General features: G+C 51.5%; 12 protein-coding genes across 12 annotated transcripts; 6 read left to right on the forward strand and 6 right to left on the reverse strand.

Moving 5' to 3' along the window:
- Positions 1-193: 193 nt before the first annotated feature.
- Positions 194-1148, reverse strand: BU25DRAFT_335380 (NAD(P)-binding protein; the record flags this gene model as incomplete). Its single annotated transcript, XM_033702583.1, has 2 exons — positions 194-860; positions 910-1148. The coding sequence occupies 2 exons, from the start codon at positions 1146-1148 to the stop codon at positions 194-196; spliced, it is 906 nt and encodes a 301-aa protein (XP_033564710.1).
- A 1251-nt stretch (positions 1149-2399) lies between these two features.
- BU25DRAFT_335655 (uncharacterized protein) lies at positions 2400-3308 on the forward strand (the record flags this gene model as incomplete). The annotated part of the gene is made up of 1 exon (XM_033702593.1): positions 2400-3308. One exon carries the CDS (start codon positions 2400-2402, stop codon positions 3306-3308), a length of 909 nt encoding a protein of 302 aa, XP_033564711.1.
- Positions 3309-3610: 302 nt separating this feature from the next.
- On the forward strand, positions 3611-5455 carry BU25DRAFT_259411 (Zn-dependent exopeptidase). Its single transcript, XM_033701706.1, has one exon. The coding sequence runs from the start codon at positions 3912-3914 to the stop codon at positions 5388-5390; it is 1479 nt and encodes a 492-aa protein (XP_033564712.1). The 5' UTR covers positions 3611-3911; the 3' UTR covers positions 5391-5455.
- A 284-nt stretch (positions 5456-5739) lies between these two features.
- On the reverse strand, positions 5740-6213 carry BU25DRAFT_309365 (uncharacterized protein; the record flags this gene model as incomplete). The annotated part of the gene is made up of 1 exon (XM_033702109.1): positions 5740-6213. A coding segment is annotated over one exon (474 nt), but the record flags the coding sequence as incomplete, so codon positions are not given.
- Positions 6214-6753: 540 nt separating this feature from the next.
- On the reverse strand, positions 6754-7221 carry BU25DRAFT_456247 (uncharacterized protein; the record flags this gene model as incomplete). Its single annotated transcript, XM_033710004.1, has 1 exon — positions 6754-7221. The coding sequence occupies one exon, from the start codon at positions 7219-7221 to the stop codon at positions 6754-6756; it is 468 nt and encodes a 155-aa protein (XP_033564714.1).
- Positions 7222-9836: 2615 nt separating this feature from the next.
- Positions 9837-11135, forward strand: BU25DRAFT_259424 (uncharacterized protein). The gene has a single exon (XM_033701707.1). The coding sequence runs from the start codon at positions 10149-10151 to the stop codon at positions 10845-10847; it is 699 nt and encodes a 232-aa protein (XP_033564715.1). The 5' UTR covers positions 9837-10148; the 3' UTR covers positions 10848-11135.
- Positions 11136-12192: 1057 nt separating this feature from the next.
- BU25DRAFT_335545 (uncharacterized protein) lies at positions 12193-12351 on the reverse strand (the record flags this gene model as incomplete). Its single annotated transcript, XM_033702587.1, has 1 exon — positions 12193-12351. A coding segment is annotated over one exon (159 nt), but the record flags the coding sequence as incomplete, so codon positions are not given.
- A 1628-nt stretch (positions 12352-13979) lies between these two features.
- BU25DRAFT_456249 (uncharacterized protein) lies at positions 13980-14654 on the reverse strand (the record flags this gene model as incomplete). The annotated part of the gene is made up of 1 exon (XM_033710005.1): positions 13980-14654. One exon carries the CDS (start codon positions 14652-14654, stop codon positions 13980-13982), a length of 675 nt encoding a protein of 224 aa, XP_033564717.1.
- A 1274-nt stretch (positions 14655-15928) lies between these two features.
- BU25DRAFT_259434 (uncharacterized protein) lies at positions 15929-16842 on the reverse strand. The gene has a single exon (XM_033701708.1). It carries the CDS (start codon positions 16698-16700, stop codon positions 16008-16010), a length of 693 nt encoding a protein of 230 aa, XP_033564718.1. The 5' UTR covers positions 16701-16842; the 3' UTR covers positions 15929-16007.
- A 2136-nt stretch (positions 16843-18978) lies between these two features.
- BU25DRAFT_259471 (uncharacterized protein) lies at positions 18979-20711 on the forward strand. Its single transcript, XM_033701709.1, has 2 exons — positions 18979-19146; positions 19197-20711. Exons 1-2 carry the CDS (start codon positions 19125-19127, stop codon positions 20648-20650), a joined length of 1476 nt encoding a protein of 491 aa, XP_033564719.1. The 5' UTR covers positions 18979-19124; the 3' UTR covers positions 20651-20711.
- Positions 20712-21646: 935 nt separating this feature from the next.
- BU25DRAFT_335073 (Hydroxyisourate hydrolase) lies at positions 21647-22051 on the forward strand (the record flags this gene model as incomplete). The annotated part of the gene is made up of 1 exon (XM_033702569.1): positions 21647-22051. The coding sequence occupies one exon, from the start codon at positions 21647-21649 to the stop codon at positions 22049-22051; it is 405 nt and encodes a 134-aa protein (XP_033564720.1).
- A 599-nt stretch (positions 22052-22650) lies between these two features.
- On the forward strand, positions 22651-23633 carry BU25DRAFT_408448 (uncharacterized protein). Its single transcript, XM_033705820.1, has 2 exons — positions 22651-23022; positions 23078-23633. The coding sequence occupies exons 1-2, from the start codon at positions 22984-22986 to the stop codon at positions 23435-23437; spliced, it is 399 nt and encodes a 132-aa protein (XP_033564721.1). The 5' UTR covers positions 22651-22983; the 3' UTR covers positions 23438-23633.
- The last annotated feature ends 506 nt before the right edge of the window (positions 23634-24139 follow it).

Raw genomic sequence — 24139 nt, forward strand, 5'->3', positions numbered from 1 at the left:
CCAATTTTGCAGCATAAGAGATGTATGACTGCCTCAAGAATGCAATCGTTCTATTAGAGTCCCGTCATTGATATTTAGCATGGATGCTATCGAAGGATATCACTATTTGAAAGTAAGATAAGTTTTTTGACCGTAATTCGTTACATCCGACTTGTAGCGGATACTATGTTACATTTTGACCCTCCTCAGACGCTTAGGTCTTGGAGCTGGGCTGAGTAAGGGTGTTTCCACCATCAGGGTACAGGATCTGCTCATTGTAGAAGACACCACCTGGACCAGCCAGCATGAGAATCGAAGCAGCCATGTCAGAGTCCTTGCCGGGCCTGCCAGCAGGGTTGGACATGCCACCCTCAATGACACTCTTGTTGTCCTCATCGGACGAGCCAGTGGTCATCTCGGATGGGAAGACACCAGGCGCGATGACGTTGACGCGGACCTTGGTGCCAACGAAGGTTGTTGCGAGCATCTTAGACAGATGTGTTGCGGAGGCCTTAGAGCTGGCGTATGCGAACTGTCCTGAGCTGGAGCCCTTCATCGCGCCGGAGATGGACGTGACGTTGACAACTGAGGAGGTGTAGCCAGGGGTCTTATTTCCGCCCTTGGCGAGAAGAGGCAGGAAGGTCATCGACATGTAGAAGATGCTACCAACGTTAGTCTTGAAGGTGTCAGCCCAAGACTCGGGAGGCGACTTCAAAAAGTGGTCGGAGATGGACTGTGCGTCTTCCCACTCTGGCTCGCCAGCAGAAGAGAACTTGGTGTTGTCGTCACGTGCGATACCAGCATTGTTGACGAGCAGTTGAATACCCTGGGGCTCCTTCTCGCTGATCTCCTTGTACAGACGCTTGACATCCTCTGGGTCGCTGCTCATGGTTAGCAAAAGCTCTTGGTATTGAAAGTCACATCTCATACCTGACGTCTGCTACAATAGGAATGATCTCGCCGTTCTGGTGGTCATGCAGCTCCTCTGTCTTCTTCAGGACCTCTTCACGTCGACTGGTAATGTAGACCTTAGCACCGTTGGCGACCAGCGCCTGCGTGATCATGAGACCGATACCGGTGCCTCCTCCTGTGACGATAGCTGTGACATGGGAGACATCGAACAGCTTTGTGTTCTTGAGCTCATCTGTGTTCGCCTTGCCGGGAGCCATGTTGCTTGCGAAGTTATAGGTCGTTCTGGGTTGGAATTGGGATCGTAATACGCGTGAAGTTCTGGGAAGTGTTCGTGAGAAAAGGCGAAGCATAGCGATCTTTCCACGTTGTGTTGTGTATGTCTTATATGGGGGTGAGCTGAATGTGTTGTTGACGTAGCAAGGGACAATATTATCATGACGTCCTCACGACGCATCGGTAAAGACGGGGCCATGACATCGATTGCGAGAAGACGGGAGATAGACCGATCTCAGCCTTACTGTGAATGCATCCTTGCCCCTGAACTGGTCACAGTTGTCAAGAACTGTTATGTCTGTGGAGCCCTCAGCAAGAGAAGCATTTGCTGTGCCCAAAACTTCCAGCGAATAAATGAACTGCATTGCATGTAACTGAAGATATGCTCAGACGCCCGAATTAAACTGATCTACTAATCAAGCAACCACTCTTGTGTTGGAGATGGAATTCGATCATGCACACGTTGAAGAGAGCTCACGATAGCTTTGGTGTTTCTGCTGGTTCACGATCCTGAGAAGTTCGCCACCGACCGGCAGTGGCAAGCGTGCTGTGCCTTCAATATGTGATTGGCTGTAAACCACCCAATTAGTCTTGGCTGCAGTTTCTGTGGAGGCCTGAGGGTGATGTGGATGGATTACAGATGGGAGTTCGACAAAGTGGATGAATTTGTGATGACGGCGCCAAGATTCTCGGTGCCGAACTTCTTCCGGTCTTGCGCGTGTCTTTCGCGTTTGTCGTTTGTCGTCTTCAATTCTCCAACAATACCCCAACAACCTCTCCGACTGTCACAAGATCATCAGTAGGGCGCAGAAGAGACGCAGAATCCCTAGAAAGCCATCACGCAATCAGTATCTTTGTCAGCTGGTGGTTGCTGGCAAAGCAGACTGTATTACTAACCACACAACGGAAATAACCGATGGCATCATCGTCGCGTTCCCCGCAAATGCAACAACCTCGACGGGTGAATGGCTGGCTTGGTCGAATGACCGAGATAGTCTTCTTAAGCATTTCTAATTCCAACTCTCACATTGTCGTATATAACAGCATCAGATGCTACCATTGATCTTCCTTATCCACACATCAAACTGAACGCTCATAGTCCAGCACATCGTTCATACATGACTATTAGCTGCCTTGCTGCCATCAATAGCATCACATCTACGCTTCCACCTCCCTTCGCACGAAGCGAACTAGACACGACCGCTACAATCCCACCAGAGTCACACTCCGCCGACATGACGACCGCCGTATCGCTCCCGACTCCCGCTCACCAGCTCTCAGGAGCATCAACGCCAACTGTATCGGCCTCAAAGACGGAAGATGTCAATTTCCAGGGGTTACGCATTCCTCGTGGGCCCGTCACAGCGCAGTTGTCATTCTACAAGGCTCCTGAAGATGGATCACCGCCACACAACTACGTCGAGCCACTCCCAGGTGTTCCACAGCGAAACTGGGGCGATGGATGGGAGGAAGTAAGACTAGACGATTTGCGTGGCCAGGAACAGAAGTTTGATCTCGATCACAACGCGTTCGACACATACCAGAACATCAAGAGTGCAGAAACAGAGTTCAAGGACGATGCGCGAATACGCAGCGTATACTATCCTGAGGTCGAGAAGCTTCTGCTGGACAATGTTCCCGGCGCCCACAAAGTGATCCTCTTCGACCACACAATTCGCAGACCAACTGGCAACCGAAATCCTGTCCAGCGTGTTCACGTCGATCAAACACCAATGTCTGCCGCTGAAAGAGTCAGGCTCCATGCGCCTGGGGATGCAGAGCAGTTACTCCAGGGTCGATACCGCATCATCAACGTCTGGCGCCCGCTCAATGGACCAGTAATGGGCTTCTCATTGGCTGTGGCCGACAGCCAAAGCGTGCAGGACGAAGATCTCGTACCAATCGAGCATCGTTACCCTCATCGCAATGGGCAGACAGCAGCAGTTCGATACAACCCAGGTCAGAAGTGGTACTACTGGTCTGGCATGAAGAACGAAGATCGGTTACTACTCAAGTGCTTTGACAGCGACGAGATAGTAGGCCAGTATGGAAGGGTACCACATACTGCCTTTGTGGACCCAAGAACACCTGAGGGAGCAGTTGGGCGAGAAAGTATCGAGGTTCGAGCTTTGGTCTTTGGTTAGAGCTTACTGTAGATAGTACGGTTATGAATTTACGACGTTTGATATGCCAATCCTGAGCTTACGAGCTGCTTTTCATCGTGCAGGCAAACAGTACGCGATGCGTTTCGCCGTCAACTTCTTCAAAGTCCGCTACGGATCAGGCGTGCCTTCACAACTCAAACTTTTGATTAAAGCAACAGATACCGGCTGGTCGCATCAAGATACCCTTTGCAGTGCGAGGTTGGATACACGAGATCGTCATCAGCGCATAGCCGAGTACATTTCACAGCTTGGCAACGCCTTCTCCCACGCTTCATTACCAGAAACCCTCGGCCTGGATTTGCGGGGGACAACCTCGTACCTATCATTCATCTTTGCATGCAGATAACCAGCTCGGACCTACTGCTATCGTGAGTGTTTTGCGCGGCCAAGACCGCCGCGGTCTTGGAAGGGTGTCCCAATCGGGAAGGAGGTCTTCTATGGTGACCAGGAACCTGTCGACTGTACTCATCTATAGGGTGGTTACGGGATGAACGACATACCCCTCACCATGTATAAAGTCTGTGTGGAGGTCCTCGTTTGTACTACACGGGCTTTACCCTCTACTCTCTGCCACACATTACCATGAAGGTATCCACCCTTCTCAGTCTGCTGCCTACAGCAGCTCTTGCACACGACCTGCTGAGTGTAGCTTTCTTCGCAAAAGAGAAGACTCAATTGCTGGACTTTGTTTCGGACAACGAACACATCGACTATGGCTGCCGTCCGGTGGTCATTCCTTCCAACAATGAGCACAAACTCCACGCTATGCTCACTGAGGAGCAAGTCCATCACTATAGGAGGAGCCTGGATGCTGGCGCTATTCGTGTTGAGACTCTCGACCATCTGAACAAGCGACAGACTGCAACGGCACCCATTGGTAAGGGCGACCGCTTCAAGGGAGGCAAGGTTGCCCCTCGCGGCTTAGGTAACCAGAAGCCTGATGTGTATGGCTCATACCAGAGGGCTGGTATTCTGAACGCCGACGAAGTCTACACGGCACTGAAAGGCCTAGAGAAAGAGTATGGTCTGGAACTGTTCAAGGCACCATATAAGACCTTCGAAGGCAACACAGTTTGGGGCGGTGTAGCCAACAAAGCTGAGAAGATCAAGAAGGGCAAGCAACACATCTACTTCACTTCCGGTATCCACGCTCGTGAGCGGGGTGGTCCAGACAATCTGATCTACTTCATCTCGGATCTTCTGTACGCCAACAAGCACCGCAAGGGCCTGACCTACGGCAACAAAACCTACACCAACTCCGATGTCAAGAAAGCCCTTGGCGCAGGAATCGTCTTCATCCCCATGACCAACCCAGACGGCGTCCGCCACGACCAGGCGAACAGCAATCTCTGGCGCAAGAACCGCAACCCTGCTTCTTCCGTCTCCGGCATCAACGCCAGCGTCGGCGTAGACCTGAACCGCAACTTCGATTTCCTATGGAACTTCACCAAGCACTTCGACCCCTCAGTCTCTCCCGCGTCGACAAACTCGTCATCCCAGGCTTTCTACGGGACTGCGCCGTTCTCAGAGCCAGAGACACGCAACATGAAGTGGGTGTACGACATATTCCCCAAGATCAGGTGGTTCATCGACGTGCACTCTGCTGCAGGCACGCTGCTGTACTCCTGGGGCGATGATATCAACCAATCCAATGATCCTAAGCAGAGCCAGTTCAACCCTGCTTACGACGGTAAGCGCGGCGTTGTGAACGACACACTGTACCGCGAGTACATTGAAGAGGAGGACTGGTACAATATCGAGCTGCAGGCAAACAGGACCACCGCTGCTATGGTGTCGGTTGGTGGGCGAACATACGTGCCGCAGCAGGCTGTTGGTCTGTACCCGACGAGCGGTGCGTCTGATGATTGGGCGTCTAGTCGCTGGTACGGAGACAAGAAGCTCAACAAGGTGCATGGATACACGCTGGAGTTTGGGTACCCTACAAACTTTTACCCAACCGCGGAGGAGTACGTTCAGAACATCATTGACACCAATGCTGGTTTCATGGAGTTCATTCTTACTGCCGATGAAATTGGTCTGAAGGATGAACGGAATGAATGAGGGAAAGGTTGATGATGTTATGAGATACGAGGTGACGAAGTTGTGAAGTAGTTGTAGACTTGAATGTACTACTTGAAAACAAACGGGTATCTTAAGAACGCCTGACGACTCTGAGACGTGACGCTCATACTCACCCCGCTGCCTTGCTCCGGGCTAATGGCTTCTGAGGTGGCTGTGGAGGCGGCATACCTTCCTTACTCATCAAAATATCGCCATTCGAGTCCTCTTGCTGCTCTTCTTCCCTCCTCGCTGTCTCTCCCAACCGTCTCCGATCCTTCTCCGCCCTCAGCTCGTTCCCAAACCCCCTCCATGTCAACTTTACATTCTTCTTTCCTTCTTTCGCAGCACACAGCGCATCGTGCCATCCCTTGTGCTCTCGATTCGCGCCTCTTACAGTCCGAGTCTTCAGACCTTTCTCAGCGTAGCCCACAAGATTGAAGACCTTTCGAGGGTCGTCTGGGTCGATGTCTGGTTGTAAGCTCCAGTTGCCGTTGGTACAGATCAATTGAGATAGAAAGTTGTCATGGATGGGTCCACTAAAGACAAACCACTCCACCATCCCGGACTGCTGATCTGCTCGTAGTGCCAATGCGGAGCCCTGGCCATGCAGGATACTGGGCAGATATGCAGCTTCAATGCATTCAGATTGTATCTCGTCGCCCTCTACTACTGTAGAGTACCGAATGGGATCGAAGCTTGTCAATTTGTCACAGTACTCTTTCTGGCTCTGCAGTGCTTTTTGAACCACATAGAGAGATAGGAGATGTGCGCGCAAGTGATAGATAGGAATGTCGCGTTGATAGGAGCGGTATTGAATGACTTGGAGGCCTGCAATGGAGTCGTGTGCATGACCGTAGCCGTAAGGCTTGGCGTTTGGTGTTGGTGATCGATGCGAACGTTTGATCATTTTGGAGGTGAAGACTGATGGTGGATCGGATAGTGGCTGAGTTGGAAAAAAGTGTTGATTGGAGAGAAGGAAGGTTGCAGGGTTAGTGCGATGGATATGTAAACTAGTGGCGCTAAGATGAGGAGTTGAGGTGAAAGTGCGCCTTCACCATGAACAGGCGGCGGCGAACAGGCATCCGTGCGGCTTTCTGACGGTGAGGCACTCCTCTGGTAACATATTCATGTCAACAGTCTGTTCGTATGATGGCTGCGAGAATTTTGTGAAGCTCACCGCGCTATGGAGCTGCAGGTAAGTTGAAGTAGTCCTCCGCTGTAATGAAGTGATCAGGATGCTGTGTGTCACTGGCAGAGGCGAAATGATGCGAACCAATATGTCGAAAGCCCAAGCTTCGGTAGAATCGCGTGGCAGTAGCTTGGAGCTCCGAGGAGATATCCCTTCGAAGTTTGTCGCGCGCCCCTACCTGCTCTGTCCACGGCGCGTCGTCAAATGCATCTTATTCAGAGGTGCAACGATTGACTTCGGAGGTGAGCGGGTTTGGGAATACAATCGTGAAAAAGACCACCGGTCCAAGCGGCACCTGTTGGTGATGGCTTTTACAAGCTTAGTGGCTAGGACTTGGCGTTTGTGGAGATGGTCCACGCTGATTCCGTCGAGAAATAGTCGGTCGGCGGTGTTGAACTCCTCTTGCCAGACGCCAGAGCCCTTCGCAAATGGATCCTCGCGATACTGGAGGTCCAAGAACCCATAGCTGTCGAACAGCTCGGACGCCATGTCTGCGGTTCCTTGTTTGTATTCTTCAAGCTTTTCGTAGAAGTTGCTAGCAATTCTGTCGCGGCGAATCAACACAGCATTGCAGCGAGCTATCTCGTAGCTGTCAGCAACCACAGTGCCATTCAGCTGCTCAAGCCCATAATAGTCGTCCATCTCTTGGTCTTTTGAGGCAGCATACTCCGATTCGGCCTTTGCGGAGTCGCTATAGTCGCGGAGTGGAAACTTCACCATGACCGTCGCGTTCGAGGTATCGAGATGTTGTCGTTTACGCTCATATTAGAGCTCTGCTTCTTCCCGTCGCTTCCGCGCAGCTTTCGCTCTCTTCTGCCGTTCCTCAAAGGGATCGTTCTGGGTACTCTCTAGGAGAGTCATGAGGGCTATTCGTGTGTCAGTATTTCAGCAAAACAGTCGATCGTCCACGCAACAGTCTCAGCGAGTATCCTCATTAGGTGTATGCTGGTGAGCAAGAGAAAGGTTCGCTACAACAAAATGATCTGATCCTCGACAGACGTAGGCGAGGAGGTTGGCCAGGTACTGTATGAGTATGTTTGACTCTATTGCTCGAGATTCTATAAAAGTTGGGTTAAATACTTATGAAAACGATGTTGTGGGGTTCTCCTTATGGCAGACCTGGCTAGTGAGCAGTTCGAACAATGGTTGATGAAGCGGGGGCGCGTTCATGGATACACGTCCACGCGTCTGCCCATCTATAATGAACTAGTCTCGTTTAGGTTGAACAATGAGACCAATGATTAAAGGATCGCAAAATCTCCAAACTCTTATATACGAAGACTGCACGACATGCACCGCAATGCAACACTTGTGGTGCTCACAAGACGTTCTGAGAGCTCGCGAATATATTCATCACTTTGGCTTGATGACGACATGTCTCAACCCGTCACGGTAGTTACCGCTAGGTTCGACCCTGCCGCAAATACAATCACAGGACAAAAGTCTGTTCGCGCAGTTGCGCACAGGCCACCATCTTGACTTTTGAGTGAATGTTCACAATGCCTTTTCTCAACAACCACATGGTGAAAAGTGGATCTGATTTGATAGAATTGATGCACTTGTTCTCAATATTTAGTTTGGTAGCCCTGTGCTCTGATGCAGGCTTTGAGTTGCTTTGGCATTGAGTAGATGAGCAATCTGATCAGTTTATTGGGTATAGCCTTCCATGCTTCTTTTAGACCTTCACAGAAGCGCTCCCACTCATTGGCTGTGAGGGCTCGGCTCGGTCCCACCTGAGCTACACCAACCAAAAAGGTACAGTAACCCAATAGATATGGGTACTGTAACGACACAGGTAAGAGAGGACTCCGATATGGGTTCGAATCCGCTACGAGGTGTATGGGAGCACTGGGATAGATAGAACTAGGAGTAAACCTCTATTCCTATAGGTCTTGTACGAAAGGATACTCAAAAACTATCTACCATAACTATGTACACTGCCCTGCTTATATACCTAACAGCTCGATGTAGCTCGGGGGATACCGGTAGGTAGTAGGGTAGGGATCGGTTAGGAGTCGGATAGCAATCGTGTGAGTAGTATGAGGAAGAAACGGTTGGTACGGTTCTTACAGGTACTGGGAGCCAAACAGTATATACCCGTGACATTGGCAGAGTCTCCAAGAGTGTCAAATTCTGGGTGAAGCACATGAAGTTTCCATTTGAGAGCCCACCATATGTGCTCAATGGGGTTGAGATCAGGTGAGTATAGGGGTACTTCAATGGTCCAAATCCCATGACTCTCTAACCACTTTTTGGTGTACTTTGCAGTGTGTATACATGCATTGTCTTGTATAGACCTCTCCCCTGGTTTGTACTTGGGTATTAGTCCTTCTTCAAGTGCTTTGTAGTAGCTCTAGGCAGTATATCCATGACATTTGGCAATAAAGTTGTGCTCCATGATCACCAGCTCACTCCCCCAAACTCAGCCACCTGGAGTACACCAAATTGAGTCCCAAACCATCTGCTGCTTTGGTGTTGATGAGCTTCTCTCATGAACTTTATCATGATCAAATTTCTTACCAGGATACTGGAAACTCCATTCCTGGTTCTGCCCAGAACCTCTTGCAATGCTGCACTCATCTGTAAGGGTATCTGTGACAGCAAGCTCAGTAGGAATGGGGGGTGGTCTTGTAAGATTAATTGCTACCATTCCCTGGCCATTGTGTGCCCAATTATCTATGCGCTCTTGCCTGTACCACGCTAGCGTCCCAATGGGTTAGCGCCATTGTCCCAACACGTGACAGCCTACTTCACTACAGCACTGTAACCCTGTTACATCATCAGAGAACTTCACAGTCACCCTCTTGTAGTTGAAATTGCGCCAGTCACGTGAGTATTTGAGGCACAACAAGCTTATAGCTCTGTTGATCTTTGGCTGGCGCTTTGATCTGAAGTTCTTTAAGCCTTGCGCAAGAAGTGCTTGGTATACTGTCTTTTTGCAACAATGGGGTGTGCAAAGGTGGATGGCCAGAGGTTGGCTTCCTCTAAGAGCTGACTGTATTCAATTTTTGGATATTTTCAACTGACACAAAGAAGTAGACGCTTCTGTCAACGTGTCAATACAGGTGGCCTGCCGCTGCAAGGGCGTGACTTGTTGCTGTTGTGGGTGTCCCATCGGGCTGACAACCTGCCTCAACTGAAGCTATCACATGATTGCACTCATGCTCTGATAATTCAGCACCAGGCCTTTGATTGCCTAAATTTTGGATGTCAAAAGCTCTCATTTGGGTGGTACAGTGTATGGGTGAAGTTGTTCACTACCTGATGCAGTTGCGTTGTTGGGTCGTGCACTGGCCGTACGCGAACAGACTAAAGTCTTAGTACTGTAGCAGCGAGCTGAGGCTGTGTCAGCGCGACGTGCATCATGTCTCAGCAGCGCAAAGTACCTATTTACTTGACATTCCAATGCTGATATCGCCTGCACACCGATCTTACCGATCTTGAACAGGCTGCCTCTCCATCGCGCTTCTTCTTGTTCTACCTCTGAAGTACACCCGCCAGCTGATCACTAACAAGGTTGAGAAGCCCACATTCGCTTGTTACAAAGCTGCAGCATACAGCATATCGCGATGAGCGCAAAGCACAACCTCCACATCGCCGCTTCGATACCACCGCATCTTACACCCGCAGAGGTCATTGCTGCCCTTCACGACCATAACACAGCACTCACTCTCCAAGCCCTAACGACTGGGCATGAGAAGCTGTCGAACACCGCACCAGAAACGCTGAAAGACACATACTGGTACCCGACCGACCTAAATCCAGTCCACACATACAGCGTTACCGAGTGCGTCACCGTCTTACCCGGCATTGGACAGTGGGGAAAGAAGAACATCACCTTCCCCAGCTGCTTCCAGAACATACCCACTGGCATTAAGTCGCGTGCAGACGTATCTGGTGTAACATTGCGCGCAGACTACCGTATCATAAAGGGCGGCGCAGACGGCGAAGTTGATGGCGAAGGCCAGGGCATTGGCGACGCTGAGTGGGTGCTGGTCGAAGATGCTGAGGTCAGCTGCTCGTGGTGGCTGATGCCGTTTGTGAAGGGCAAGATGGAGCAGGCGCACCGCGACTTATGTCGCAAAATTATCGAGAAAGTGGAGATGCAGAAACGACAAGACGACCTTGCGAACTCTGTCGGGAGAGGGCAAGAGCTGTCGCGAGGGCATGCAATCAGTGCGAATGCGGCGCGAGTTGAGGCTGACGCGAACGAGTCGCAGAGAGTGGAGCTGCCTGCACCAGGCTCACAGAAGATTTTCTACGGCTGAGGACGTATCCTGATCAATGTCACGAACCTTAGACAGGATCATAGGTGTTGCATGCATTGTCTTGTCGGCTTTGCCGAGCTTGCAGCCACACCTAATTGTCATGTCGCTCCAACCCCACCATGACAACAACGCAGCCCAGAAAATCGTACGCTTCGCTGCACTATCAGCCCTCCAGACTACTGTGCCGTATACAGATAACCACCTTCGATCCGTAGCTGGTAGCTACAGACTATCGCAATGCTCTGTAAGGTTTGTTTAGGTTCCTTTACGTGCGCGCCTCAATTGCACCAGCCTGCCGAAGGCACCTGGCAGCACAACATTGCTCATCAGCAAACATACGTAGACCCACGTCGATCTGCCCAGAAACATTGTTGTATGTGCTGTAGGCTGTTGGAGACATTCAAAGACCATTGGTGTGCTCTACAAAAAATTACAGACGTTCCACGATGCTCCAGCTCCGAAGTACACGGTCACAAGCCGTACGACAGATGTCGAAAGCTTGCACTGCAACTGCAGTCAATGGCTCAATAACTGTCTCATCTCGCACCCTGGTTGTGAGCGTATGAGAACATCTGGATGGTACCCAACTCGCTTACTGGATCTTGCCAGTGCCGAACCCGCTGTTGTAAGTCCTTATGTGACGCTAAGCCATTCCTAGGGTGGCGCCAGTATTACAAAATTAACACAACAAACCTAGGTCTATTCAAAGACGGCTTACCGATTGCGACCCTGCACCTGGCTGGATTCGTGTTGAAGGGCTTCCCAGAAAGGTTATTCTTCATAAGACAGACTCCTCTTGGCCAAACAAACAGTACTCTTTCACCGACGCTGGCAGGGTTCCGACAGCTCTACAAGCTTGATTGGATCAAGACCCATGCCAGTCAGAACTGTCCGAACGGCTGTATTGTCTCCCGCTCTTCTTGTATAATCAGCGCCAGAATTTCGATGATTGAGTCTATGGCATGCTTCTTCGACCGAACAGCGATCCGGCCGATACGTTCTATCGCGCTGGTCGGTGTGAAGCCGTTGACTTGCAGTGGGTTCAGACAATCACAACTCCGTATCCGACCTCGTCCTTAAGAGGGTCTCCCATTTGACTCGCAAAAAGGGTACACTGTGAAGCTGGTCTGAACCAAGGATTCACTGTGTGCCACGGACTCGTTCCGCCACACACGAATACATCACAGCCGAGGATGTGCAACCCATGACCTTATTTCTAGACAATGGGCATCATCATCTGTTAATCAGTAGCCATCGGTTCCTCCTGGTTGTCTATCGCCTACGGCATAGTACATCCCAGCTTTCACCTTTCCATGCCCCACCTCTGTCCTCGTATATACAGCCATTAGGAACGTCTCACTTTCGCCGCCCAAAATCCTACTCCAGCAACTGCCTTCCTCCTATATCTCGCCAAACCCTGCTTCATCACCTCTTCAACCTGCTTTCGCTCGGCGCCATGCTTCGGCCACATATGCAATAACGCATCGAAATTGTCGCCAATGAGGTACTACACGAGCATCGATGGTCTTAGAATGAGCTACTCATATGCCTTCAATGTCAGGAATGACGAGTAGCCGAGAGTGCTTGGCGAGATGAAGGACGCTGCTTCACCAAGGTTGGAACCGGATGGTGTGTGCAATATCTGAATCCCGAGGGAGACCAGAAACGTTTCAACGAGGCGCGTGAAAGTTGGATCTTGCGCATGAATTTCTATCCGCCCTTCCTGGAGGTAGTCGCGGATGGCTAGCAAGATGACCAGCTATTTGTGGCGCCGCGACTGACCTTTCGTAACGAGGAGACTGCCACGGCCCAGGGAGACGATAGGCGTGATTGCTGTACTGGATACCGAGACAGCGTGGGATTGTCGGTTCACAGACTAGGATAGTTGCGATTGAGTGTATAGGTCTTGTAGGTCGAGCAGTTGAGTTGTGAGTTGAAGCAGCTCACGTGGTAGAGACTTTGTTCTTTGGTTGTCGATTCGCTTTCTGTCGCGGGGCGCTCACTTCGAAATCGTCTACGGCATGAGGCCTTGTGGGAAACCGGTTACCAACAAAATGACAATGCGATGTGGGTTTGTTCGAAAGGTCTGCTTCGTTGGATACATACCTACTCAATTTCACAAGAACGTGCCTAAGCCTCAGGGCTGTTAAACGCTCGTATGTCCTTGCGCGGTGTTGCAAAACCAGTGCCGTAAGCACGTAAACACCGAGATGAATGATCAGGCACTGCATCAAGAGGCGCATGCACATACTTCCCACGAACACCTTCAGTTTCATATCAACGAACATACAAGTAGCACGGGAGCTCTTGGGGTTTTGTTATCGAAGCTACTGTTGGCAAGCCACGATAGTTGTAGATAACATTTGGTCCGCTACTTCAAGGAGGCTACCAGAAACAATCTGGCTGACCTTGGATACTTCCGGCGACAATCCTTTCGATTACAATGTCATGAACGTCGCCTTCAAGTTGTTCCCTGATTTTCCCCGCGAGAAGATTGAACAAGCTAGGCAAGTATTCGACGACGTGGCTACAGGCTGACGGATCTTCGTTTCCATTCTATACAGGTCGATGCGAAGAAGACACCACCGTCCAAAATTCAAGTAGAAAGCTGCATTCCGAACGATGTAATGAGCTATGGATCACGAAGTGGCTCGTTGTGCGAGGCTATGGACCACGTGGTTACTGTTGAACTAAGAACGCTCATCAGCACGAAGCCAAAAGGTGAGGAAGGCCGCGGCCGGGTAGGTCTGACAACCAAGGAATGGCAGAACTTGGCTGCATTCACGAAGGATGTTTTGGCAAATTGGTTCGCCACCTATGACGCTGCCTGGAGGTCTTTAGAGTGAAGGTTGCTATTTTGAAGTATTTGAGCATTCTATCACTAACAGTAGCTAACGTCAAGCGCAGAAATAAGTACTTTTCTTTCAATTCATGAGTTTCGCAGCACGAGAACTACAATAACGAATGCCAATCCCGCCCAGGTCTCCTGAATCGATCCTCGAAGTTCTAGGAGACCCGGAGTAGTAGCCCGAGCGCTTTGCAATAGAAAAATTCGACTAGACTGTATGCCTTCATGCATCACCTGCACGTCTACTCTACGCCCAATCAAATCCCTACCGACAACCAAAGGATCTACTTACGCCACACCACAAACCAGCCGAGATTCGTCTTGACAAAGCCGTCGAAATCGTCCGGATCAACCTCATAACGAGACGCAGCATCTGCCTCAGCGCGTATCGCGATCTGCAATAACTCCCGACGTGGCAAGTCACCCTTAGTGCGCTCGATAAGTTCAGCGTCCTGTCGCGAGAGAGGGGCGGTGGAACGCCGCTCACCAGGCTCGAGCACGACGTCACGGCCACCAGGGTACACCTCAAAACTACCACCGTGGCGACCGTACGAAATGCGAGGTGGGAGGTCGTCGGGAGATGAGTCGCGGGTCATGCAAGGACGACCGTATGATGAGCCGTGTGAGTTGCGACCGGGACGCGTGAGTGGGTCGTCGTCGAAGTCTTGGTGACAGCGGCCCGTACCCCGGTCGAGGTACTCGTCTAGTTCGTCATATCGTCCGGAACGAGGATTGCTGTAAGCGTCATGACCACGAGGACCGCTGTAGCAAGGGGGACACGCTGTGTGAGAGAATCGACGAGAATGAGGAGAGTCCTCGTAGTAGTCATTCTCGGATGGTGGGCCACGACCGCGAGATCGAGGCTGGTCGTATGCATCGTACTCACGGCCGCCATAGCGGTCGTTGGATCGGTGACTACCATTGCCATAAGGATCGTTGCGAGGGTTGTAGCGTGACATTGTTGTTGTTGTTGTACAAGATATTGAGAGAGATGAACCTGATGTGTGAGTGGTTGAGTGGAATGGATGAGAATGGTGATTTGTGATACTTAGAAAGAGTTGGGGGAGACTTAAGTATCTTCAAGGCACTTGTGCGTGTGTGCTGAAAATGCGTAGGTGAACAGAATTTAAGGTGTGAAAAGCGCGTTATCATTGTATGTGGACGACATAACTTGCCGTATGGTCAGCACGAACCACCACAAGAGCCTTGTTCAACTACCATAATCCTGACGAGCAATGTTCTTTAACCAGGAATCATGCGATGCAGGTGAAGCAAGATGGAGGTGTGTACTAGTGGAGTAAAGGCAGTATAATGTAAAGAGCTTTCACTAGCAAGAAGCAAAGACAAAAAAAACTGCAGCCACAAATTTATTAGCAACAGCTATAGGAGGCAAGAAAAGTTCCTGATTTTCCACCTCCTAGCGTAAAGGACTTTTCCCGCCAGCACCCCTTAGTCGACAGTCTCGCCCGCCAATTGGTCGCTCTACACCCAAAAGCTCGCTAACTAACAATCAGATTGATAACAGTCTGGAACCATGAAGTCCTAGAAAGAATGTCTAAAGCCTTATACAAATAAGGTAGCTGGAGAGCCCGCTGAGACTCCCTTACCCACCCCAAGTATCCATCCAGTCGAAGTAGATTTGCCAATAGCCGATACATGGGTTCAACCGCATGTCACAAGGCTTGCCAGCGAACTCCCACTCTACCGCAGACGCCTGGCCGCGTGTTGAGTGAGAAAGCACAGGCCAAAATTCCCATCACATTTGTTCCAGCGCGATCATGCAGAAAGCTCTTTCCAGAGAGTACTGCTCTTGGATATATACCAACTTTTGACTTGCACACAGCATATCGAAAGTTGGTGCACATGCAGATTCTTCGTATGCGGACCTCCGTGTGCCTCTCTCCTTGCATTCAGCTGAAAAGGAGAAACCTTTGAAGAGGGGGAGTAAACGCAGCTGAGTGGTTCATTTCGATGGTAAACGACCTGATCGGCCTGGATAAGTATAATTTTCACTACAACGCAAGTTGAATTACAAAGTTGCATTCACTTTGCAAAGTGCATCTACTGCGCGTCCATACGCAAATAAGAGATTTGTATAGACAATTTCTGTTTGTGTACCGAGAACATCCGATGATAAACCTGCTAATTCTGTAATTGAAATGCAAATTATAGAGCATCTACATAAGAAGGACATACGAGCCGTCGACTACATCCAAAAACCACTGCCTTACAAAAGATATTCCTTACCATCATTCACCTCTTACTTCATCAAAACTCACCGTTGGCCAACGTCGCAGGCTCATGCTGACACTCTAGCAGAACTCATACGACGGGAACCAGCCCCATCCATACCCACATACATTCGCCGGGCGCTCCTCGTACTTACGCTGCTGCTGCTCACGCAGCGCCTGCTGATACGCAAGATACTCATCATTCCCCGCCGTAACAGCACCACGACGACCGCCACGACGCGAGCTTGCATACTCATCATATGACTCGCGCTCTGCACAGCGGCGCTCACGGTCCTGTTCACGTTGAATCTGATACTCCAGCTCAGCCTGCTTGCGCTCACGCTCTCGGCAGGCTTCACGGTCTTCAGGGTCGGAGTAGGTTTGCTCAGATAGACGAGACCGGCGACCGAAGTCGTACGCACAGTCACGGTCATCCCGACCTAGCCGTGTGCGAGGGTCAGAGTAAGAGGTGGAGGTGGACTCATCGACTTGGTACCGAGACATGCGGCGGCGCAGATCTTCTTCACCTGCATACGCGCCCTCCATAGGGTATCCATGTTCATCAAGGCCGGAGTGGCGAGAAGAGTGAGTGCGGGTAAAGCGCGAAGCGTGGTGGTATGGAGAAGAGTGGCCGTAATGAGACGTGCAGTCCGAGAAGGCGTTGGATGAAGGACCGCGGGAGTGGCCGTGTGTGGAGAACTCACCGGTATCGTAGCGGTCGTCGTACGTGTACTGGCCGTCACTGTAGGTCTCGAAGCGGGAGTAGCGTGGCATGATGTTTTAGTGTTGTGGATGTGGTAGTAATCGGTTGAGGTTAGTTCAGATGGGTATGGTTATGGGTACCTGAGCGCAAAATTAGTAGCATTCTGTATGTGAGGATCATCGTGGAGGTGCTGAACAGTGTTGGTCTGGTGGGTGGATGGTGTTTTCACTGTCGATGCTGTGGTTGAAGAAGGGACTTGTAACGCCAGTGAACGTGCCTCACGTTCAAAAGCCCAGCCAACTTGATTCACCAGTTCGCTAGAACGGGGACCCCGCAGGTATGTGGTCTGAACAGCATGTTCATTCGATTTGTTGGCGCAAGACGATTGCTGCTAGTTCAAATGCTCCGAATGACAATCATTGATCTAGCAAGCGGAGATTGTTCCTCGCAATCACAGACTACCATGTGCTTGATGGAGATGCCTCTCGTAGCTGGATGTGATTCACAGGGACTTTCCAACGTGAGAGAGAGGACTTCGAGGCTACAAAAACGAAAAGGTCGAGGTGAACAATGATGCAGACTGATTCCTGTCAGCCACTCGATGCTCGTCGTCCTTGTTGACCTTCCCAACCTTCTGGACAGCTCCGAATCGACCAGGCATTAGGTACCGTCGATCGCCCACGGCTAGCCGCCGTAACACAGCCAAGTTGGTCGTTTCAGGTGTGCAGCCGGTGAACGTGGAGAAGCGGGCGTTCTGCAGATCGCCATGCTTGACCGTTTTGCGTAGATTGAATGCTTCATCGGTCAGCAGCCGCAGTTTCAAGGGACGCCCTGCAGCTTTGTTAGTTCTTGTGCCACGGCTTGGTTTTCAATCTCTGCCTGGGCTTGACCTCCTGCCAGCCAGAACGAACAAACGAAGGCATGTCTCAACGCCTAGCACACCAGACAAAAAGCATCTGCCGTGCGACAAGCAGAGAGCAAATTTCGGAAATAAACCACGGACAGGCGCATGCAGTGATGTGTTGAGCGCTGGCAGCAGACCCACAGATCTTCAATGGTGCTCAACTCTCCGACCGCAAGGGAGATCCCGTCTGCGCACAGTGTGGTACGAAAAGCCGTGGTATTTAGCCGTTCTGGCCATTCTACTGGCTGAGAGGACAAAATTGCGCAAGATTACGACGGCATTTTGACGGCCTCCGTAAGGAAAGAAATCTCTGATGTGGGTGTGGGTTGTGGTGAGCTGTGTGGGTGCTGACAAAGGTGTGCCTGGCTAATGCGTGTGCATGACAGGTGGTGAACCGTTCGTGGAGTGCTGAGTGGAGCCTGCGTTCCTTCCAGACCCGGGTGGATTGTTGAGCTGCTGAGGCTGTCGTGGCTGTTGAAGAGCTCAGCTGCACGCTGTAGCAGTGACCCAATCGTACAGAGATAGGGCACTCTGGAATGTGAACGAGTGCTGCAAGACACTGCGGGAGGCTGCACGTGGTGAGTAGCAAAGACTGCTCGATATATTGGCCAAGCTGCAAGAGGCAGTTAACGTGTGGGGACACCAAATGGGCCGCTCATCCCCCGAGCTGACAGGCCTTGCGACGCAGGGCGGTCTTCGATGCTCAACACAGGCGGCAACGGATTGAAGCAGTGCGACATGTTTGCAGCGACGCATGAAATGGCAGCTGCTACATGGCGATATTTGAGGTGGTGCAGGGCGCTGAGGGTTTCTTTGTGCTCTGCAGCAGTTCATCAAGCACGGCTAGAGGTGCATGCAATAAATAGATTAAGTTATGCGCCACGATCCGGGAAGGGTTCGGGCGAGCAGTCAGCTGCAAAAGAGGGAAAAGAGGATGCAGGACGGCCTCGACACCAAGCAAAGACCCCCTCTACCCGCCCGCGCGCTGATCGTCTGCGTTTGACACTGTCCTCCGGCTGCAACACCATCATCACCAAGCGAGCAGACAGAGCGTTTGGGACGTAGTCTTTGTGTTCACATCCAGCATCCTTCATCCGCGTGCACAACGCTGTCCCTGGCCTGAGCGGGGCGAGGCGAAACACGCGCGGCTTCCACAGCGTGAACCGGGGCCCAGCTCCCAACAGCGTCTGGCACCTCGTTAGGCACCTCATTTCCCACGCCTGTCCTGAGGCCGTCCCCTTCTCTACACGGGCATCTTCGCTGCTCTTTGTCGTTTTCTTGCGTCTTCGTATATTCATACCTTTCGTCACTCGCTGTGTTTATCTTCGACCGCCTCTTCAGGCTCCCTTGGCCGTCGCCGCTTCCTCGTCTGCGCTCACTCCTTTAGCGCGCCTGCCTCCTTCGATCACCGTCCCTTCCTTCTTTGTCCTCGATCAGCACCGCGGACCGCCGTCGCATAACGGCTGTTCTCGCTGCCGCATCCCTTCGCCAGCCAGCGTTGCACATCGCTGGGTTGGTGTACCTGCCTGCTGACGTCTGGCCTTTTGACCAACTGTGCCTGCCGATCTGCTGAACCATCACCATCACCACCATGAAGCTCGACGCCCGCAGAGGTGCGCTCACCACACTCGAGTCAAGCCGACCACTGCTAACAAGCACACAGAACTTGAGCATGTTCTCTTCAAGCGTTGCGTCGTATGCGACTCCGGCGGCAAGAGCCTGTCCTGCGATGGCATGAACTGCTCTGGAGGGAAGGTCTGCATATTGACACCACAGAGCTGCGATGCCTGCGCCAGCGTATCCTGCCAAATTGACCCCACAGCGCCAAAGAACACATCCAGCAAGCCGAACGTTGGTGCCATTGCTGGCGGTGTCATTGGAGGTGTCGCTGTTATTGCCATTCTCGTTTTTGTTATATGGAAGTACTGTCTGAAGGGAAAGAGGCGGCCGATATCAGAGATGGAGTGGCAGCAGGAGGAGATGGAGCACGAAGAGAAGGCAGACAACGATTTCGCGTCGCGGCGAAGTGCACGAGCATCCACACACACCGTTGCCTCGATGGCCTCGTCCGTCCTTACTCGTGCCTCCAACATCATTCAGATCGCCTATATCCCTGGTGTCACGAACCGCTCAGGACCCGGATCTCCCGACGTTCTCGTCCCTCCCGTACCGCCGATTCCTGCCATGTCTCCCTCGTCTGGCATGGGCAGCCCTTACTCCAATGCCGACCAGCACTTCTTCGTTCCCGACTTCCGCGACTCCATGGCGTCTGACAGCACCGGTGGACGTCAAAGCATTGCGCCCAGTCTTGCCCGTAACAGTGTCGCTTCAACCATGTACCGCCAGAACGCTATCGTTTCTCCTCTGCCGGCTCAGACGGTCGTGCGCGGAAAGGCCGCCGTTGTTAGTGTCAAGTCGAACGGCTCCAACACGCCTGAAGACGCATTGAGCATGATGAGCACACCACCGGTACCTCAGATCGATCCTAAGCACGCGCAGCAAGTGAAGCCTATCCGCATCCAGATGCCTGGCCTCAGCTCCAAGAGCTCTATCCAGAGCACAGCAACCCTGGGACCAGTCCGCGCATTGAATATCACAAAGAAGAAGAGCTCCGACACCACACCACCCAAGAGCTCATCGAGTTCTTTCAACAGCAGCGATAGGACAGCAGTAGCAACACCTGAGGCTCTTGTACCTCCCGCACGACCACTCACCAACTTCTCGATAGCCTCTAGCGACTCAGGTGTATCGCACGCACGCGCCTGTCAGACTGTCAGCTTGGCAGACTCGGACTCAGAATCTGACGACGAGGAAGACCACCAGCGCTCCCGCCAGAGCCTGCTGCGCAACTCGCTGAGCTCGCGCGACTCGGGCGTGACCGATATCCAGGATGCCACACCAACAGGTCTCGTTGATCTTCGCAGCCCCTTCAGCGACACCCTGGCCATCGACCGAACCGACCGACCGGCGATAGGGTCACGCATCACGTCTTACGACACCGACCGCTCGCGCATGCCCATGACACCCATCGTCGAGGAGTCGGAGCGCCGGGCAAGCGCGATGTCGAAGCGGGACCAGAGCCCGTTTGCAGACAACTTCAGGAGTGACCTGAAGTAGGCGCTGCTTGTGGACCTTTGAAGGATTGGATTGGTTATTGGCAAGGCGTTTGGTGCATAGCCCCCACGTCTAGCGGACTGGGCGAGCAATTTTTTCATGGTTTTGTTTGGGAGATATCACGGTTATTCAGCCAGCGACGGCATTTTTCGTTCGATTTGCACTTCATTTCTACGAATATGGATACCTTTGACATGTGCGATGAGCAGCACGTTTAGCTTCAATGTATGTATGTATTGACTCGAGGAATGAACACATACCGTTTTCCTTAGAACAATCGGACTGATTGTTTGTGTGGGTTCTAAGGGAGTTTGTGCTCGTGAGCGTGCTACGGAACGTTTGTTTCGACTTGCACTGGCGTGACAGACGATCATGCGTTTCAATACTCTGCAATTAGAACAGCACCGTTGCCGAGGAAGATGTTGAAACGTCTACAACAACCTTAAAGAATATGTATAATTGTGCTAATGGTCCTTGTGCATGATTGTGCACCCTAACGGGCTTTATGTGAGGACGTGCATAACGGTGATCGGCGCATGGAGAGCCTCGGAGGACGCCGATGATGGCATGTGGAGTATCATATCGTGGAGGGGCAGCACGGGCAGCTACAATCACGGATTGCTTTCTTCAACTGGGGCATTACTTGCGAAAAGGATTTCATCCTCGCCTTTCTTCTCTGCGACCCTCCCCTGGACTGATGTTGACATCTAATTCACAGGCTTGAGCTCTAAGCAAGCTATCAAACAGCTCACAGAGCTCGAACTACTGCATATCTCCAGCTCCAGCAGCACACGACAACACCTCGCAAACTCAAGGCTTTCAACACCACAACTCCTCTCACGCCCAATCGCTCCATATTCTCGGATTTGACGGCAAGTCTACAGCGAACACAACCTCTGCATGCTCTCCAACACAACGCACCGCATCGAAGCGCTCTCCAACCACCTAGCCACCACACTAGCTACCACGGCACCGACACCTACAGACCAACCATCCACGATGTCGACTGAGAAGAAACCCCCAATCACATGCCACGCTCTCGACACCACCATCGGCAAACCTGCGGCAAATATACCGGTCGTTCTTACCTTGCTCAATCCATCCTCGTCTTCCGACTCATCGCTGAAGTTCAGCGCAACCACAAACGCCGACGGTCGCGTCACAACTTGGAAGCCTGCGAGCCCATTTTCAAGCCAGGGGTTGGAGGAGGTGTTTCATGAGCAGGGGGACAAGAAGTATAGCTTGACATTCGGCACTGAGGCATACTTTGGAGGGAGAGGGGTTGATACTTTCTTTCCGGAGGTTGTTGTGCAGTTTGTGGTGAGGGAGGGGCAGAAGGGGGAGCATTTTCATGTGCCGGTACTTTTGGGGCCGTTTGGGTATACGACGTATCGGGGTTCGTAGTTGGAGAGGGGGAGGATGGGGAGAGAGCGAGGAGTGGAGAGGATACAAAGCATGACGGCAGTCCAACGAGCAGAGAGCTGCGGATTGTCAGGTGCAAGCCTCACCAGAAATTTGCTTACAGAAATGGTGCGTCTGTCAAGAGACTATAGAAATGACCTTCTTGCACAACACTTCTCGCACAACGACCATGAATTGATTGATTAATTGGTTTAACGTCCTATCTGAGTCTAAGACTACGGACAGCGCGTCCAACGGACCGTATTACTGTCGGTAGTACTGCCCGTACTATGGGCACGTGATCAGTACCGTAGTGGAGGTGAGGTCAACAGTACAGTACTCCGTACGTAACTAGAGGAGCAACAGTACTACTGAAAGATCAAGGCTTGGCATGGGATGGTTGCTGTGAAGTACCAAATTGGGCCTGTGCGCCATTGTCAAACCTCAATACCACGCCCAATGCAAGGGCTATTGCGACAACCTCAGATTTGCTTAATTGAGTCACATGTGATGTACTAGCGTCTCGTCTAGGGGCTTGGCAGCTGGTTAGCGTCAATTGCCGCCATTGTTGTTTTGTAACTATCCCTATAACACCACAATGCCCGTACGCCTATGGCCACCCATGCCTCTACACCCACCTAAAACAAGCCCTGGCTTATACAATCAAGTCCTTCACCATCACACACACATACAATGTGCTAGGATAATGCAGACACCTGATGAAGGAGAGTAAATCCAGAGCTTTTTAAGGCATCTTGGCCCCGGTATGACGCATGCTCTGCCACGCAGTATAAGGCCACTAGCCCCTCTACACTAGTAGATGTTGGTGAAGGTCTTCTGCCTTGCTCTGCCGTATATGTAAGCACCTCTGGTGAGAAGGTCCTTAGGGCTCCTCACGTTGGATCCACATTATCTATCGACTCGGCACTAGTGGGATGGCTGGAGCTCTGGGTGGCTGGAAAAGAGATTTATGTGTAAGTTATCCTTTAAGCCTCATCCACAACTCTTAACTGACTTTCAGCCATGCAGCAATATTTTACCACATCCCGCCCCACCCAAGGTGTCGCCCAACAGCATGAGACTCCTTCACCAATATACCATGGCCCCAGCTCTAAGCGGCTTAGCAAGATGAGGGCTTCCAAGTACTCTCAGTCATCCCAAGCCTCATCATCAACGTCAACGTCATACTCTCAAACTGGCTCTCAAGCCTCATCAGCCATCTGTCTTCATTCTCCAGAGATCGCGCCACCCACGCCTGGGAGTCCTTCACTGATACCTCGAACTGTACCCACACACAACTACCCATCAGCTGACAACAAGCTGGAGGTTAAGGGGGTGGAATTTGATGTAGATTTCAACCACGTATACGTCAGGGGTACCCGTCTCTAGCCATCCCGATTGGGTTATGCTGTCAAACACAAGAGTACTATAGCGGGTAGCCAATCGTTATCAAATATATGGGCTCATGGACTTCAACTACAGTACACTGAGCTTGACGGCAGCATCAGCGGAGTGTGGTTATGTAAGCTTTGTCACCAAGCCCGCTCTAAATCCAACACTAAGTACACCATCAACGGCACCTCGTACATACGATCACACATCAAGAAGAAGCACGCTATCAATCCACTTACTGGCAACAACATCCTGAGTACCCCTGACAACCTCCCTGAGTCTCCGTTCACCCACGCTGCTCACATCCCCGGTACAGCAACTCATACATCACATATGCCTTGGGAAGAAGAGCACTTTCAACACTCTATTATTGATTGGACAATTGTGAGAGATATGAGCTTCTCTGACGTCACATGTGCGGCAACGAGGGGTCTATTGATGTGGAATCAATCAAATCTACTTCACGCTATCCCCAATTCGAAAACCACGCTCTCTGAGTACATCAACAAGTACTACATACTGTCACGGTATCCTCTCCAGATCCCCTGACAATATCCGGATCCGCTCCGTACTGTCCCTGACCGTACGCACCAAATCCCCAGCATCCTTACGCGCCTCCGAAGCGGACGTACAACCTCTGGTCACCTCCGGAGCGGGCCTGCATGTCATCCTGACATGGCTTGCAGCCAACAACAACCC

This window comes from Macroventuria anomochaeta (assembly GCF_010093625.1).
Source record: "Macroventuria anomochaeta strain CBS 525.71 unplaced genomic scaffold BU25scaffold_7, whole genome shotgun sequence".
NCBI classification, from domain to species: Eukaryota; Fungi; Ascomycota; class Dothideomycetes; order Pleosporales; family Didymellaceae; genus Macroventuria; species Macroventuria anomochaeta.